Raw genomic sequence first — 17,132 nt, 5'->3', positions numbered from 1 at the left:
TATTGCATAGATTAATCTTCATGTGTTACGCCAACCTTGCACTCTCGGAATAAATCCCATGTGGTCAGGAGTATAATTCTAATATGCTGCTGGATTTAGTATGATTGATGAGGCTTTTGCAGCGATGTTCTTAAAGCAGTTTTCTTTTCCTTGTGACATCCTTGTCTGCCTCCGTATCAGGGCATCCTGGCAGTAAAGAATGATTAGGAAGTAGCCCCCCCCCGCCGCTTCTATTTTTTAGAAAGCTTGAGAGAAATTGAAACTAATTATCCTTTATAAACCTAGTCAAATTTCAGTGAAGCAATCTAGTTCTGGGCTTTTATTTTATGGATGGTTTTTATTACAATTAATTTCTTTGTTATATATCCCAACTTTTCTATTTCTTTTTGAGTCACTTTTGGTAGTTGGTATCTTTCTAGAATTTTGACCATTTCATCTAGGTTATATAATATTTTGGCATATAATTACTCATAATATTTCCTTATAGTCCTTATTTCTCTAAGATTAGTAGGAATGTCCCCACTTCTTTTTCTGATTTTGAATTTCTCTCTTTTTTTCCTTAATATGTCAAGCTGAAAGTTTTTCAGTTTGTTAAAACACCAACTTTTTGTTACTTTGATCTCCCTTTGTCTTTCTGTTCATTCCATTACCCTTTTTCTGCTTACTGTGGGCCTTCTTTTTCTCTAGTTCCTTTTTTTTTTCCTCTAGTTTCTTCAGGTGGTATTTTGATGCTCTTCTTCTGGGTATAGATCATACATTGTTCTATCTTTATATTTCTTATGATGTCTTGGTGAAACTTGGACATTTTTAATTGTGTGATGTGGCAACTCTGGAACTCAAATTTTACATCTTTCACAGACTTTGATACTTCCTGTAGTATAGGTTGACTATCCATAACCCAAAAGTATTAAATCCAAAATGCTTCAAAATTTGAAAAAGTTTTGAGGTCCAACATACCACAAGTAGAAGATTATGCACCTAACTCAATATGATGAAATACAGTCAAAAACCCAGACATAGGAGAAACTCAAAGTATAATTGAAGAGCAAAACAAAAGACAGATAATAGGAAGTAGGGATATCTTTTTCAAATGGGAAGGGCATCAAGAGATTGAAGGAATGTGAAGAGAGGGGAGGAAAGGGGGATGAAAAAAGAATTGCAGTCTATTACGTACATATATCAACTCTCCACAACGAGTGTAATCGTTATGTAATACAAACGTGTACTAATGAAAGGTAAAAACTGAAAAAGACCCACGCATACTAAAAGTATTATATAAAATCACCTTCAAGTTAGGTGTATAAAAGATATATGAAATATAAATGAATTCTGTGTTCATACTTGGATCCCATTTCCAGGCTATTTCATTTTATATGTAAATATCCCAAAATGTGAAAAAATCCAAAATCTGAAACACGTCTAGTCGTACATAAACATTTTGGATAAGGGATACTCAAATTGTAGTTGCTTGTTCAGTGATCATTCTGAAGTAATTCTGTATCCTTTTGTCATGTGTGATCACTGAAGTCTGTACCTTTAGCTAAGTGGTCCCTTAATGACCAAACGTGATCTGTGTATATGTTGGGGTGTCCTTAAACCCAACCAAGTTTGGCTTGCCTTAGCCTTTGAGGTTTACTTTGCAGAGGCTGAAGGTTCGCCAGAAGTGAGTGCTTGAGTCCTTAATTCTTTGCTAGGCATGTGCACACATAGGCACATGCATGGCCTTTCAAATACCCAGGGATCTCTTTGAGCGCTTCAAGCTCTGATCCACAAAGCATCTTATTCTCCAGGTTTCTTCGCAAGCTTTTTCTTTAGCTTGCTATCTGTCCTGAATGTTATCCACTGCCTTGAGCAGCTGCAGCTAAAACATTTGCCTGCACATATTTTCCATAAATGTCTTCAAGTAATGACTTCAATCCTATGTACATTCCCTTTTAGAAGAGACAAACTTTTGAGTCACTCTTTCCAAGGAACAAATAAATAATCATAATAACGACAGTGGTACCTCGCGTCGTGAATACTTTTGTTTGCAAACAGTTTGGTTCACAAACAAAAACGTTTGGCAGAATTTGTCTTTGTTTGCAGACTCTGCTTAGGGTGACAGATACAACTGTGGCCATCTTTTCCTCACAAACACAAGCATGGCTATCTTTTCCAAAACCATAAAACAAATTGAATTCTTGAACCAGGGTACCACTATATAATTGTTCTAATACTTCTAACAGCCAGGAGTGGTGGTGCGTGCCTGTAATCCCAGCACTTGGGAAGCTGAGGCAGGAGGATCACCATGAGACTGAGGCCAGCTGGGGCTACATAGTGAGTCCAAAGCCAACCTCAACTACATAGTGAGACCCTGTCTTAAAATATTAAAAAAAAATTAATTCTAACAAAGAATTAAATGTAGTCTGTGTCCTTTGATACTCTCACTGGGAATGTGTGATGTTATTTACAAGACTACATCTAAGGTGCAGAGTAGAAGGTAAAACTAGGGTAAGTTAAAATACCACAAAGCTCATTGCGCTTACCAAGATTCAGCTGATTTTCTTTAATAAGTGTTTCATATATTGCTTCATGTCTTTAGTTTTCAGACTCCAAAAGAGTTGACTCTGACAGTTGTTCCCTATTTTTTAATCGCTTTTATGAATGAGACTTTTGGAGTACCTTAGTCCACCATTTTTGCTGACATCACTACACTTTTCTTAGGATTTGCTCTAATGGTTAATTTAAATTTAAGGGTTTAGAGTAAGGTTAAATTTTAAATAAGAGGAAAACATTAGAGGGTTTGATATGTGACTAAAACTATTAGACCTGTGCCTGAAACGGCATGTGCATGTTCTGTGCAGTCTTGTGAATGGTCTCTATATGGTGAATTAATTTTCGTCCTTGTGCATACGTACAACAATCAAAAGTTAGAAGCGAGTATAACACAGAAAAATAATAGTATAAAAATAGAAGGCAGCGATGGAAACCAATATTGAAATGTAAAGGAAAGCAGGGTCCTACAGTGTCTAATCTGATTCCTGTCAGAAATTCTACTGATAGGAAAAGGTGAGTTTAGAGAAGTTTGATTCATTTACAGTGAGAGCGAAATGAAACTGAGGAAGGAAGCCCAGTGCTATAAAGAAGCAGCCAGCCAGCAAGTATGTACAAATAGTACTACCAAGAGTGAGCATCAAGTCGGTAACCTTGTCTGTATCACTGGCATGGAGTTAGAGCTATTTATTTTTTAATTTAGAACTGAAATTTGCAACTGCTTTATATATTCATATACACAAACTTGAAATACACAGAAAATTATAACCTGTGATTTTAAAACTAATTATGTTGTTTCTCTTTGTTTGTTGTTGTTTTGTGGGTATGTGTGTCTTGTGTGATTCTGTGGGTGTGGGTATGTAGCAAGGAGCTGTACCTCCAGCCAGTTCAGTTCCTCCCGTGGCCGGGGCCCCACCTGTTGGACAGCCTGGAACTGGATTTGGAATGGTGAGTGGTAACATGTCCTATGTTCTTTGCCAAATCGCAAAATAACAAAAACTCCAAAATTATTCTCAAAATGCAGTGCACTTGAAAAGTTATCATTTGCTTCTTTAGACCTTAATTAGCCTACACAAGAAGTGATAAAATCAGTTATAAAATACTTAAATTCTACCATCAAGTTATAGTACCATGTTACCTCATTTTGGGAATAATATTTACTAAACAGTCTTAGCTCAATCATCAGAATTAGGCGTTGGTCAGTATGCTAGGACGTTTTACTTCTATCCCCAGGCAATTTAGGGCCATCTTCCATAAGAAAACACTTTTTATCTCTTCAAGAGTTATGCTAACAGAAAATGAGTAAGCAGCAACGTCTGTTGGAATGAGGGTGCTGTATGGCCAGGCAGACTTGCAGTCCACACGCAACTCTCCTTCCACGCCTCTGTCCCACCTGACCGCCTCAGGATCCACAATTCAAAATTACTCATTGTAATTTCTCACCAGCCTGGCTTCCTCAGAAATGGCCAGACGCACGTGAATGCCGTGCGTGTCGGGGCCTCGGCCTCGTGTCTCCCTCTGCTGCTCTGAGCCTCTCTTGCTTTCCAGCCTCCCGCGGGGACAGGCGTGCCCATGATGCCGCAGCAGCCAGTCATGTTCGCACAGCCCATGATGAGGCCGCCCTTCGGAGCTGCAGCTGTCCCTGGCACACAGGTCAGTTTCCTAACTGTCCCTGAGAAGGTGACCATTACCTCTGAAGTGTCAGACTTTCACGTGGCTAGCTGTTTAAAAGGCGTTTTGTGTCCTGTGCTGTTGATCCCTGTTGCTTAAAAAACGAAGGGAGCCCGGAAGACGGATTGACAGAAATACAGTATTTGGAGAAAAATGATAGAAACAACTTTTATAAGATCCCTTTGTTGTTCTTTTTCCTAATTCAGAATGGTGTGGGATGATCAAACATTTAGGACATCCAAGGCCTGTGTCCCCCCAGAAATGAGTGCTCCTGACACATGGCTTTATCATGTGTTCCAGCATTAGCCCAGAAGACTCAAGGCTCCATCCTGCAGGCTTCCAGGTGTCCCCCGGGCTTGGCACCGGCACTGAGCTTGGCGAGCTGCAGCCTGAGGGACTGGTTACCGTAAGAAGCCTCTTTCTTAAATAGAATTGGGAGCCCCCAGGCCCACCCTCATTTCAGACCAGCTGGCGATAAATGTGAGGTTTTCAAGGACCACCCTCAGATTAGACAGTTCCTGAAATGATTCACAGAACTCAAGGAAGTGCGAAATTTATGATTACCTATGACTGGGGTGAAAGGATGTAAATTACATGCCACTAAAGGAAGAGACAGTGCCTGACATCTGAAGAATTCTAAGCGTGAAGCTTCTTTGTCCTCAGAGATATATTCCCCTCCTGGAATCAGTGTGTGACAGCACACAGTATTACAACTCTAGAGAAAGGTCACTCTAGAGTTATTAAACCTTTATTATATAGACAAAATTGATTGAATTATTGCCCATGAGTTGAAGTCAACCTTCTACTCTCTGTCTGCAGATTAGGCTGGTTTTATGTGGCCATCACACCCAACCATCTGCTCTTCTGGTTGGTCTAATTGCATGACCAGTCTCTGAAATACCTTATTAGCATAAATCATTAAAGCCCCACCCCCACCCACATGTGAGTCACCTCATTGGCTTAAACTATCCTGTGGGTTATCAAGAGTCTACCACCAAAAATAAAAAAAAAGTCTACCACCAGGAACAACAAAAACACTCTTGTCGCTCAGGAAAGCACAAGAACTTAGAAATTAGCTACTAGGATCCAAAAGGGGAAACCTGTCTCTAGGAGTGGCCAAATTCCTTACTGTTCCATGTGCCACCTCCATTTACACTGATGCTGGAACATGTGTACTCTGTTAAACTGCTTTGCCGCAAATACTACTAGTCATACCGATGAGTCACCCTTCGTCTGGCAAGGTAGAAGTGTATTTGGAACCAATGAGAAATTGACATGGATGGAGTCAGAACACCAAATTACAGTTTTAGTAGCTGCATGCTGAGCAAACTAAGCCAAACAGCTCAAATAACATTGAATGATGTTAGTAAACGGTTTCACTCCTGTAATATTTTTAACTTACCAAATTGGCATTTAAAGCACCACGTCCAGAGCATACTTACTCTAAATCTTTTGAGTATGTTTTAATCCCTTTTGCTTCCTTGATCTATCTCTAAATCCATCCTCCATGAATTCCCAAAATTTGCTTTCACCTTCTTCGCTCTGACTCCTCCAAAACCATAGTGACCGGGCAAACGAATGGTGGGTGTTAGAGTGTGAAGTGTGTTCAGAATACGAACAGCCCCCGCTGCAGCAGCCAGTGTTCCCCTGGCTTCACAAGAGGCTGTCTGTTCTGCTTGGAGCTGGTGAGCCCTGCCTACCAGTTTAGCAGGCCCTGAGGACAGTTTGGGGCCTCCTGGTTGGGTAACTTTTTCATATACAGTTCTTAACTTTAAGGTGAATCTCTGTGACTGTGTTTCCTTTATGGTTGAGTACATCTGTGAATATTTAACATCTTTTTTTTGAAAAAAAGAAAAAGGGTGTTTTTGTTTTAATGAGCTAGAAGAATATTAGTGAGAACTTTAAAACCTTACTTGCATCAGGAGAGAGAGCAGGAGCTGTTCCCCGCTCGGTCTCCATTCTTGGCTCCGGGGACAGGGACTGCTTTGGGGCCTTCTCTAGGTTTTGTATGTTGTTATTAAAAGCGAGCTATTAGGGCTGGGGATTTAGCTCAGGGGCAAAGCACCTGCCTGGCAAGCACTAGGTCGTGAGTTCGATTCCTGGTACTGGAAGAAAAACAGAAAAAAAAGAAAAGAAAAGTGAGCTATTGCATTTAAAAAACATAAAACCTTGTTTGGTATGTTGAAAGTTTTAGAAATAAATTAATGTAATTTATTTCTTAAGGCAAATGTTTTCCTCATGCGATACCAGTTTTTGCATCAATTATTCACTTAATTTGAAGAATAAAAATGAAAAATAGGTGATGTGATAAATTGATACATTGTCTTAATAATTGAATTTATAGTAGCCAGAAAATGCATACTATAGTTGTATAATTTTCCTATCCTATTTTCCATATCAAAGAAGTAGTATAAATATCCTGGAGAATAAAATTAGCATGAGTTTTTTATCTTCATAATATGAAACAATTTTCTATCACTCATGCCTGGACACCCTCACTGTTCTTTAACTGTTTGACAGCATGTGACTGTCACCTCACCTAACTATTACTTCCAGGCCAGTTCTATTTTAATTATTAAATACAGGTCAGTTTCCTTCCACACAATTTCAAGCTTCACATGTACTTGTTCGCATTATTTCTGTAAAGCATTTTCTCAGTTTTCCAAACAGGAATTTGACTGAAAGATGATACAGTCAGTCAGTAGTTTCTAAACATAGGAACAAACCTCATACTCCTTGTGGAGCCTTCATTACCAAGCTCATGAAAACATCGATCCCTGCTCCACAGTCGTAGATTTCCGAAATCTCTCTTACCTTACAAGCAAAGAAGCCGAATTAGACGCAAAGGGTGGAAGTCAGCTATTACTCTAGAGAGACTACATGAGATTGTTAAAGTCCTTTACCCTGACTTCCCTTAGGAAGCCTGCTCCTACAAGTTGTTTCTGTGATTTAAGTATTGGTTGGTAGCAGCAGAATAAGTGATTTGCTCCTTTTTCTGCAAGTCCAGTCCAGTTCATTCCTGTAGTGCTTCCCTCCCTGGGAACTGGGCAAGTGCAGTTCGGGCTTCGTGACGTTGGTGACGAAGAAGCTGCTTGCGTGTCTGAAAAAAATAACGCTTCAATGTGCGGCTCGCACTTTAATAACATATGAAATTCTAACATATTTAGCTAAGAATTTTAAGTAATTTCTTAAGTGACTATCTGTGAACTCTCCTTTTAATTTCCCTTAACACGCTCACTCTTAGAAAAGCCATTCAAATGTTTTTATTAATTTAGTGGTACTAACAAAGTAAAAATGCTTTTGTATAGAAAAATTGATTGCTTTTTGTATGTTTATGTGATTTGCTGTATATTCATAATATCTTCATGTGATTAGTTTTTCATATCTTCCTTAACTCATATCCGTATGGTTCTGTCAGATTCCCCAAATTTTACTTTGGCTAAATTTCAAGCAAATTATCCGAACTATATTTTATCACTCAAAAATTAAGCAACACTGTGACTAAGTGGAACCAGGTAGATTTTGTTTAACTTTCAGGCATCTGTTCCTCTGCGTGTTTGTTTTCTGTGGTGTATGTCCTGCCTAACGCTTCTCTTTCTGTTTGCTATTTCTGCTCTTTGGGATGGCTTTCTCCCATTAGCTTTCTCCAAGCCCTACACCTGCCACTCAGAGTCCCAAGAAACCTCCAGCAAAGGACCCGTTAGCGGATCTTAACATCAAGGATTTCTTGTAAACAGTTTAAGGTATCTAATGTTGAGCTTTTCCTGTGGGTTTGTGATGATGAACTGTATAGTACTTAGCGACTTCAGATATTTGCTACTTCTGTATTTTAAATAGCTATATATAATAATAATTTCCATGTTTAGAGTTTTAAAATTTATATCAAAACTGTCTTTATCAGTGATTTTTATTCAGTCTTACAAATTTATAAAGCCCAGAGGGAGAGAAACCTCTAAGTGAGCCTTATTCTGGAGAGCAGGGTGTACGTAGTGAGCGATGAGGCGAAAAGTTGTCCGAGCTACTTGATTAATTGGACGTGTACTACATTAGTACGTGATGACTAGATTTTATAGAAGGCTAACATGTGCAATATTGCATCTAGAAGTCATCTAAGAATATATTTGGCTGTAAGTCATATTTTTGTTTTGTGTATCTGTATTTTGCCTCCGTAAGTAAAGCTTATTACCCTTTGCATTTTTTTTTTTTTTTTTTCAGGACTGGGGATCGAGCCCAGGGCCTTCACACTGAGCTACATCTCCAGCCCCTTTTTTATTTTTTTTATTTTGAGACAGGAACTTACTAATTTGCCCAAGCTGGACTCAAACACTGTAATCCTCCTGCCTCAGCCTCCCAGAGTGCTGGCATTACAGGCTTCGACCACCATGCCTGCCTCCCTTTGCATTTATTTCTTCAAGGAGAATTTTAAATTTCTAACACTCTAATTTTAAATTTCATAAATTTCATTTATTTTATAAAATTATTAATAATGAGCTTATGAAGAAAAATCTGATAAATGAAGAAATTTCACTGTTAACCCCAGCACTTAATGTAGTGAGTAGGTTCTTTAAAAATGCTTGCTTGATAATCCTGCTTTTCCTTTACACGGTATGTCTCACACTCTCTTTCAAGTGATTAAGTCCTGTGATCTTTTCAGTAGACCAAAACCTGTGAGCTGAGTTGGACTATTAGATAAAATTAGATGTTTTCAACTCTGTTTTATAGCTAAAAGAACTGGTTAAGTGATTTGTACAGGCTTGTGAGGAAGAATAGTAAGAATGTAGAAGTTTTTGGATCACATTCTGTTAGGAACGTGTACTGTGCTACCTTAGCTGTTACCCCTTAGTGTTACTTTATCATACAGCTATTGCCAACCTTTATTAAAACCTTCTCAACAGCCTGCTGAGGTTTTTGTCAAATCCTTTATTACGATTATTTTTCTTATATAGAGAAATCATGTATCATCTTAGGCCTTAACATCTCAAGCAAGTAATTTCTCCTTGTGCCCAAACACAAAGTTCCTTGCGGAATTTTTCTGTTCCGCTTTGGGTTGGGCTACTGCAGGCGTGGGGAAGACCATGAGCGCTGATTTCAAGTAAAGTGTCAGGGATACATAAGGAAGCTGCATGGAGCAGTCTCTTACCCACTTCTTAGCTGTACGTATTGCTCTTGTGGCATTCAGGAACTTTGAGAAACGCTGAAAACAAAGGTGATTTAGACAGTCCCTCCCTCGGGCATTCACAGCCCAGAGAGACAGACACGGATGATTCTGTGAGGAAGAAGCGCCGTTATGGCTAAGCCTCGAGACCTCAGGAAAGGTTTTCCTGACCAAGACGACCTGGGAACACAATGGCAGGTGATGTGAGAGAAGGCCCCGGACGCCCAGGCCGTCCGCCTTCTCTTCTCTCACTCGTTCAGCTGTTCAGGAAGCGGCTCACTGGACACCCTAACTGAGCAGAAACAAAAAAATATTAGAGGTTACTGTCGTGACCCCTTGTCCTTGCCCCTTTTCACAGTGTAGCTGTCTTAACTGATACTGAACATCTTCCGACTGAGACCGATAACAAGTACCTCAATTTCAAAATTCTGATATAATATTTGTCTAAGATGAAACTATAAATAGAAAAATTTTTAAAGTTTTAAGGATGACATTTTAAGTTTATTTAAAGAATTGAGGGAAGTATGTAAGTGAGGATTTGCTGACACAGAAATGTTTCTGTTTGCCGTAACTGCGAAGTAAAACTTGGGAGGTAAAATGTTCAGGGAGTACGTAATGGTCCCGTTAGTAACCTAACTACTGCTTTCTTTACAGCTGCAATTTTTGTGACTGAACAGGAAAAATGAAATGAACCTGGCGACTTCAAATAAGACTGATGCTCAGAGTTTCAAAGTGAGCCACCGGTACCAGACCCAGCGCTTACTCAGACCTTCTCTTCCAAAACGTGTAGCGCAGCTGTGAAAGTGAACATTAGGAATGTGTACTACCTTAGCTGTTATCCCTACTCTCAAACTCGTAGTGTACGTGGGTTACTTGTGTGTTGTATGATGTAACCAATGAATGGATGTTTCCGACACCTTTAGTGCTTTTCTGGACCTTGCCCACGGACGGCTGGCACAGATCTTGTGTGGTGAGCCACTTGGAAAGAAGTGTCCGTGTTCCTGAAGGTTTCGATGTACATATAATTCTTGGACAAACCCCGAACTCCCCGTCGGTTCTCTTTTCTCCCGTATCTCTGTTACAAGCGTAATGTGATACTATCAGATAGCAAGGAAAACACTCTTAAGTAAACAAAACTGTTTTTGGTGTGGAGTACAGTTTTCCAATCACAGAAACTTCAACTGTCGTGAGAAATGTTTATTTTTGTGGCACTGTATATGTTAAGAAATTTTATTTTAAAAAATAGAAAGGTTAACATCCATAATATTTCTCCTTGAAGCTACCTTATCAAGAATGAAAAATTATGTGGAAAGAATTCCATATTTATCACTGCTATATTGAAATATATATTTTAATTATATTTGACAGGTTTTGCGCCTAAATTGACCTATTTATTCATTCTTGATGAAATGCACTGAAAAGTAAAGGGTCTGTTTCTATCGTGTCCACGAAAATGCAATTAGAGACGTGCTGTTTAAGTGATTATGAAACCACCTCAAGGTATATCTGTAATGTAAAGATTCCTACCAATATTTTTACTTCACTGTGGGTTTTATGTACATCTGTTCATTCAGTATTTCTTTGTGTGTTCTAGAGACTAGTGTTTTCACCCTTCAGCTGAGCTCAAAGTATGTTTTGTTGTACCATTGTGGTTAGGATTTAAACTAATTCAGAGGATCGTGCCCCTTGCTGTACATACTGTATTCTTTGACTGTTCATTTGTTGTCACACTGTGTGTGCTGACGGCTTGGCTTAAGGTTTTGGTGCGCATCTGAGGCCACTGTCGGTCAGTGTGGCTAGGGGCTTGGCGGCTCTCCGTAAAAGCATACTGGGCTGGAAGGCACTTGCCTGTTTTTCAAATCATTTAATAGATGTATGGTACCATTTAACAGTGCTTGTATCTGAATTTACTGTGGGGATAACTTACACTGTAATGGGGGAAAATTACCTAAAACCAATTTCAAAACGGCTTTTCTTTGTATTTCGGTTTAAAAACCCAGTGCATGTACGCCCTCTGAGATGCAATAAACACCTTGAACAAAGAAAATGTAAATACGACTTTTCTCTACTTGGTAACGTTTTAGGAAAATGATCTGTGAACAGCATACACCGAATACTGAGACTTTTTAAATACTTGAGTTGAGAAGTGCTATCTATGCCAGTGCAGTTTCAGTTACTTTACAGTAAATTTAAAAAGGGAAATAGCAGTTTCAATGAACCGTCATTAAGTTTGGGATCCCTTGGCTGTTGCCAACTAAATTGAAGCTCCGTATGTATATTTACTTTTAGGGTGAAGTTTCTTTTAAAACATGCAGTTAAAATCTTGTAATAGTTTTCACAATAATCTTCCTTAGAAGGTGGAGAATATGCCTGTTAATTCTAGTTTACAGTCACACTTGCATGCACATTATTCTCACACAAACTCCAGATTAGCCTTTTTAATAAAAGTGAGTGACTTGAGCCCTACAGCTAGATCGTTACCTCTCGGTCCTGGGGCTGCATGGGACAGCTCAGTGGCAGAGCGCTTGCCCAGCATGTGCAGGGCTCTGGATTCAGTAATCCCCACCATTGGGAAAAGAAAAATCCAAGCTCGGATATAAGTATTTCCCATGTGAAGCATATTTTTATATCTATTTTTGAATTGTCTTTCCCTTAGTTACCTAGGATTTATATCTTGAAAACTTCCAGAAGCTAGGGTCTGATCATGTGATACAATTTCGTTTCATCCTCGTCACTGAACCCAGGGCCTCTCACATGCACAGGTAAGTACTTCACTCCCGGCTACATCCGCAGCCCTGTTTGTCTGTCTGTTGTTGTTGAGACAGGATCTCACTAAATTGCCCAGGCTGGCCCAGCGTTCATGATCCTCCTGCCTCAGTGTCCCAAGTACCTGTGATTATAGGTATGTGCTAGCATGTGTGGCTTGTAGTATGTTTTTATATATTTCAATTTAACTAAATACTATCCGTCATATTATAATATTTTAGATTATAAATAATTTTAAGATTAATATTACATTTTTATTAAGCTTCTTTGCTTCATAGTCAAGTCTAAAATGAGGCATTAGAACTTTGCCGTGTGAGGTTCTTAGTGTCCATGTGCGGAAATGGTCTTTTGTATGAGGTACTGATGAGGTCCTCTGGGCGCTGAAGAGACTCACCTCCCGGGATAATGTCTAGGGCAGGTGCAGCTTCGCTGTGGTGCGCTTCCACCTGGTGAGCAGACACTGTCTCTACCCCGCTGTCTGGCCCCACATCCGCTGCGGCCCACCTGCCCCGTGCCTCCACACACCACATACACGCAGTTCTGTGATGGACTGTCTGGGCCACGCGGGGCCTGCTGCTTGAAGCTTCCTTCCCGACCGTGCCAGTGCACGCTACCTCCACTCCCCGTATTTCCCTCAAAACACAGCCTTCAGCCGCTTTGTGGAACTGAACGTACCGCATATCAGCCGTGAAAGCGTCATCTGCTTGGCCATTCTGGGCCTCAAAGGCAGGAAGTATCTCCTGTTCCTCGGGGGCTGGCCCTTCTGGAGATGCCAGGTGAGCACACGAGGAGCGAACCCAAGTCTGTCGTTCTTAGAGGTCTCCACTCACCTGAGTGCTGCTGGGACACTCCTATTTTCTCATTATTTCTTTTTTTTTTTTTTTTTTGGTTTTTCTCCGGTACCAGGAACCGAACTCACGACCTTGTGCTTGCCAGGCAGGCACTTTGCCGCTGAGCTAAATCCCCAGCCCTGTATTTTCTCATTATTAAATAATAACCTTCATATAATGTATCCGTTTCCAAATGTAAGAGTTGTTTTTATTTATTTTTAATTAACAAATCATATATACATAATATATTAATGAGGTACCTTGTGCTGTTAAGATAGATGTATCAGTGTAGAATAATTAAATCAAGCTAAGCAACATATCCATCACATCACAAACTTACTTTCTGCTGCCGTCACCTCATAAACTCTGCTGAGAAAACATTCAGAATTTATTCTCCCATAAGTATAGGAGGCGATGCACATATATTTATCTCAGTGTAGCCGTTCTGCAGCGTAGGCATTATGTTGTGCACAATAAACTTACACAATTTTTGTCAATTTAAAAATTAAAAACCCAAGCCAAAAAATTGTCTTAGCAATTTTAAAACGTGTGATACATTCTTATTAATGTATCAAGTTACCATGCTGTGCAGCTTACCAGTAGCAAGGTAACTTACCAGCACTGGTGACTTCCCAGTAGCAAGTTACCATGCTGTGCAAAAGGTTTTGTCCTAAACTGAAACTGCATCCTTTGATCAACATCTTCCCATCCGCACCTCCCAGCCTCTGATAGGGACCATTCTACTTCGGTTATATGAGTCTGACCTTTTTTTTAATTCTACACGTAAATGACATGATGTGATATTTTTTTCCTTCCTGGCGTATTTCACTTGCTGGATCATGTGGTAGTCGTATTTTATTAGTTTTAATAGTTCTTTGTCAGCACATTTTCATAGCATTCCCACCCATTAAATATTCATCCTGATTTAAAAGATTTGGGGAGTGATGAGGCTCAGAAGAGGAGGGCATGAATTTAGAAATGAGAACTCAGTTCACAGAAAAATTGGATAAAGATTTCTTCCCGTCCCTTAAATAGCCACCTTGAACAGCATATCTTCAAATTGTTTTTGGTGGAAAAAGATCCCTGTTTTGGTACAGTGATTACATGTTTTTTTTTTTTAAAATAGCAATTGAAAATCAAAATGAAAATTAGAGGGGGCTGGGGATTTAGCTCAGCGGCAAAGCGCCTGCCTGGCAAGCTCAAGGTCGTGAGTTCGGTTCCCGGTACCGGAGAAAAACAACAACAACAAAAAAAATTAGACATGGTTGTGCATGTAATTCCAGCTGCTAGAAAGCCTGAGGTAGGAGGATCACACAGTAATAGTCATGTCAGGCAGTTGTTGGAAGGTCACTATATGCAAACCTGTGAGAATATGCATGTGTTAGTATTGTTACTAAAACAGCTTTGACCTCACAGCATTATAAAAATAATTCTGACCTCACAGACCCCACCAAAGGGCCTAAAGCACTGGTAGCAAACCTGTGACTGCCAGTAGCAAACGCAGACCACAGTTATCATGGAGAGCTCTAAAAGGCTCGCCATCCTGGTCTAAGGGATCCACTGCACACGCCTGGAGAACCATCACTTTAGAGCTGAAGAAATTTTCAAATTTACTAGTTAATTCTGCTCGTGTGTGTGCGCAGCTGTCTATGACACAGTAGCCCTTAACCACCGCTGTTACTTGCTGAGCAGCTTCCCAAATGCCTGCCTTCAGTGCCCCACCTCACTTCTGTGAGTGACTCAGGCTGATGCCGGAGTGTGTGTCCTGCCTCAGACTTCACAGAAGCGAATCTCTGTTCAAACCCCCACCGCTAGCCTAGGGAACGAACTAAACTTCTCCAAACTGTAGTTTTCTCGTCTGGAGAATGGGGAGTGTTTCTATCTATGCACGCATTATTAAATGAGATAGTGAGTGGAAAATTCTTGGCACAAAGTAGTGCTGAGGAAATATGGCTGGTTTTACTTTTTAAAATTATAGTTATTCTGACTATAGATTTTGTTCGCTTTTTTCCCCCACAATTGTAAGAACACTAAAGGATAAAGGAGGTGAAAGTGTTAAAATAGTAATTGATAGTAGTATTTCTTAGTAACTCACAGTCACCAAAATACTGAATATGCTTGGAAATTGAGCCACTGTGCCTGCTCCACAGATAAACACCTCTGTTCAGCTCAGAGCGGGCGTGATGCGCCAGCCGGGAACTTGGGTCTGCAGCAGGCGCGGCCAGCCTCCAGCACGGAGGTTAAGCTCCATTTTCTGGAACCTTCGTCACAGTTCCCCATAGCTAATGACAGCTTTTAAGAACATAAAAAAAATAATAATAATGGGTGCTTTGGGCAGGGACATAATTGAAAGTGTTCCTACTTGGACATCAAAAGTTTAAGGACTGGCCAGGCGTGGTGGTGCACGCTTGTAATCCCAGCACTAGGGAGGCTGAGGCAGGAGGATCGTTGTGAGTTTGAGTCCAGCCTGGGCTACAAAATAAGCTCAAGACCAGCCTGAACTGCATAGTGAGACCCTGTCTCAAAAAGACAAAAAAAAAAAAAAGTTTAAGGACTGAATTGTGGGGATTGAGAGTGAGGTTTTTAACCAAGAAATATTTAGTGATGAATTAGACTATGAAAGGTGCCATAAAGATAAAATACCTAGAGTTAACAGTGTGATGCGGGCTGCAGCCATCAGAGTTTGAGAATGGGTATAATTTTGAGCAAGTCTATGTTACAAAAACTATAGCATGGAACAGCAGCCAGGCCTGTAGACAGCAGCCCCGCAAAGGAGCAGGGCCTGCTCCTTATTGGATGAGGAGAAAATCACCTAGTGATCATGCGCTGTGCTAAACTAGTACTTAATGCTAGATTCATCTTCAGACAGATTATATCCTTGTGGTTCATCTCTCTCCTTGGGTGCAGGGACTATCTTTGGGATATGTTAACTAATTTTATAATTTGTAATTGCATTGTTAATGCCTAAACAAGAAATTAAATCTTACAGTCTGAAAAGCTCTATAAATAATGTCCTAAAGCTGAAGCTGCTTTTTAAATCATCTATACATTGGAACATGTAGATTTGAAAACTGTTGAAGAACAGGAAATGAACTTGTGATCATAAAGGTAATATTTCACCTGTAAATTTATGACCAAACTTTTAGAAGTTCTCTCACATCTCTCAAGGTGTTAAAAAAAAATTGTGGCTTCAAAGCTAAGTTGTAAAAAGGGCATTTCATTTAGAGCAGAAAAACAAAGGTACAATTGCTATTTGTGAGAACAAAGTACAGTTGTGACTTCCTGGTTATGCGTTAACGATGGAAGTGTAGAAGCACATCATGGTTTTAACTTTCTCATCGTTGCTTTCTTTACGAATGGGCATTATCAACCTTTTTCATTTACGTATAGCACTACTTAACGTACGTGCTAAGAGTGAGCTCATCACCTCCTCAGGTCTAGTTTTTCTGTCTTTTTTCTGGTACCGGGAATCAAACTCACGACCTTGCACTTGCCAGGCAGGCGCTGTGCCGCTGAGCTAAATCCCCAGCCTAGTTTTTCTGTCTTGATTGTGGTCTTACTACCTTGTCTCCCCAGCCAGGAGTTCGGGTGGCATCACGCCCCCAACTCTTTCGCTCCTGCGTGCTGTAGCCACAGGGTTCGCCACACGTTCTGCTGTTCGCATGTCCCACAGACCGCCGCTCCTGCCTTCTCGCCGCCCTTTGCTTAGCACGGCAGCTCCGTCAGCCTCTTTTCTGGGCTCTTTGTCTCCGATCTGTATCCAGCTCACCCAGTCCAGCCCTAACGGTGCTGCCAGAGGGTGTCCTCTCAAAACCCCACTTGACTGCACGACTCCGACTCAACGACTTGCGTCAGCGTCTGTGTGTGAAGGGATCCGTTCAGAGCCTTCCATAACCCAGTGCGGTGGTGGCGAACCTATGGCGCTCGCCGCGGCAGGCACACAGCGCTCTCACTCGGCGCACAAGCTAAGTCACCTCAATAGCCAAGCAGCCCGTAACAGGTTTTTCTAAACTAAATCTTAGTATTCAGGTTTAATCGCAGGGTTGGCACTTTATGATAGATGAGTGGGTTCGGGGTTACAGTTTGTGCACTCCGTCTCTAACATCACTAACTTGGCACAAACCTACCTTGGAAACCTCATTTCTTGTCGTCCTTTACTACTAGGAAGCACTAACTGC

General features: G+C 40.5%; 1 protein-coding gene across 8 annotated transcripts in view; it reads left to right on the top strand.

The window, feature by feature from the left end:
* Snap91 (synaptosomal-associated protein, 91kDa) overlaps positions 1-11,411 on the top strand; it is a 125,559-nt gene extending 114,148 nt beyond the window's left edge. For 7 of the 8 annotated variants that reach the window (XM_013510915.1, XM_013510918.1, XM_013510912.1 and 4 more), the window contains 4 exons: positions 3,397-3,480; positions 4,081-4,185; positions 7,844-7,946; positions 10,013-11,411. In XM_013510915.1, coding sequence (XP_013366369.1) covers positions 3,397-3,480; positions 4,081-4,185; positions 7,844-7,936 — 282 coding nt within the window. In that variant the 3' untranslated portion in view covers positions 7,937-7,946; positions 10,013-11,411. The remainder of the gene's footprint in view (positions 1-3,396; positions 3,481-4,080; positions 4,186-7,843; positions 7,947-10,012) is intronic. The other variant, XM_013510916.1, reaches the window with a different exon arrangement.
* The last annotated feature ends 5,721 nt before the right edge of the window (positions 11,412-17,132 follow it).

The sequence above is a fragment of the Chinchilla lanigera genome, unplaced genomic scaffold, assembly GCF_000276665.1.
Source record: "Chinchilla lanigera isolate Chin_1 unplaced genomic scaffold, ChiLan1.0 scaffold00010, whole genome shotgun sequence".
In the NCBI taxonomy this organism is placed as follows: domain Eukaryota; kingdom Metazoa; phylum Chordata; class Mammalia; order Rodentia; family Chinchillidae; genus Chinchilla; species Chinchilla lanigera.
Note: the sequence above shows the minus strand (reverse complement) of the source record. Positions and strands in the feature narration are given on the sequence as shown.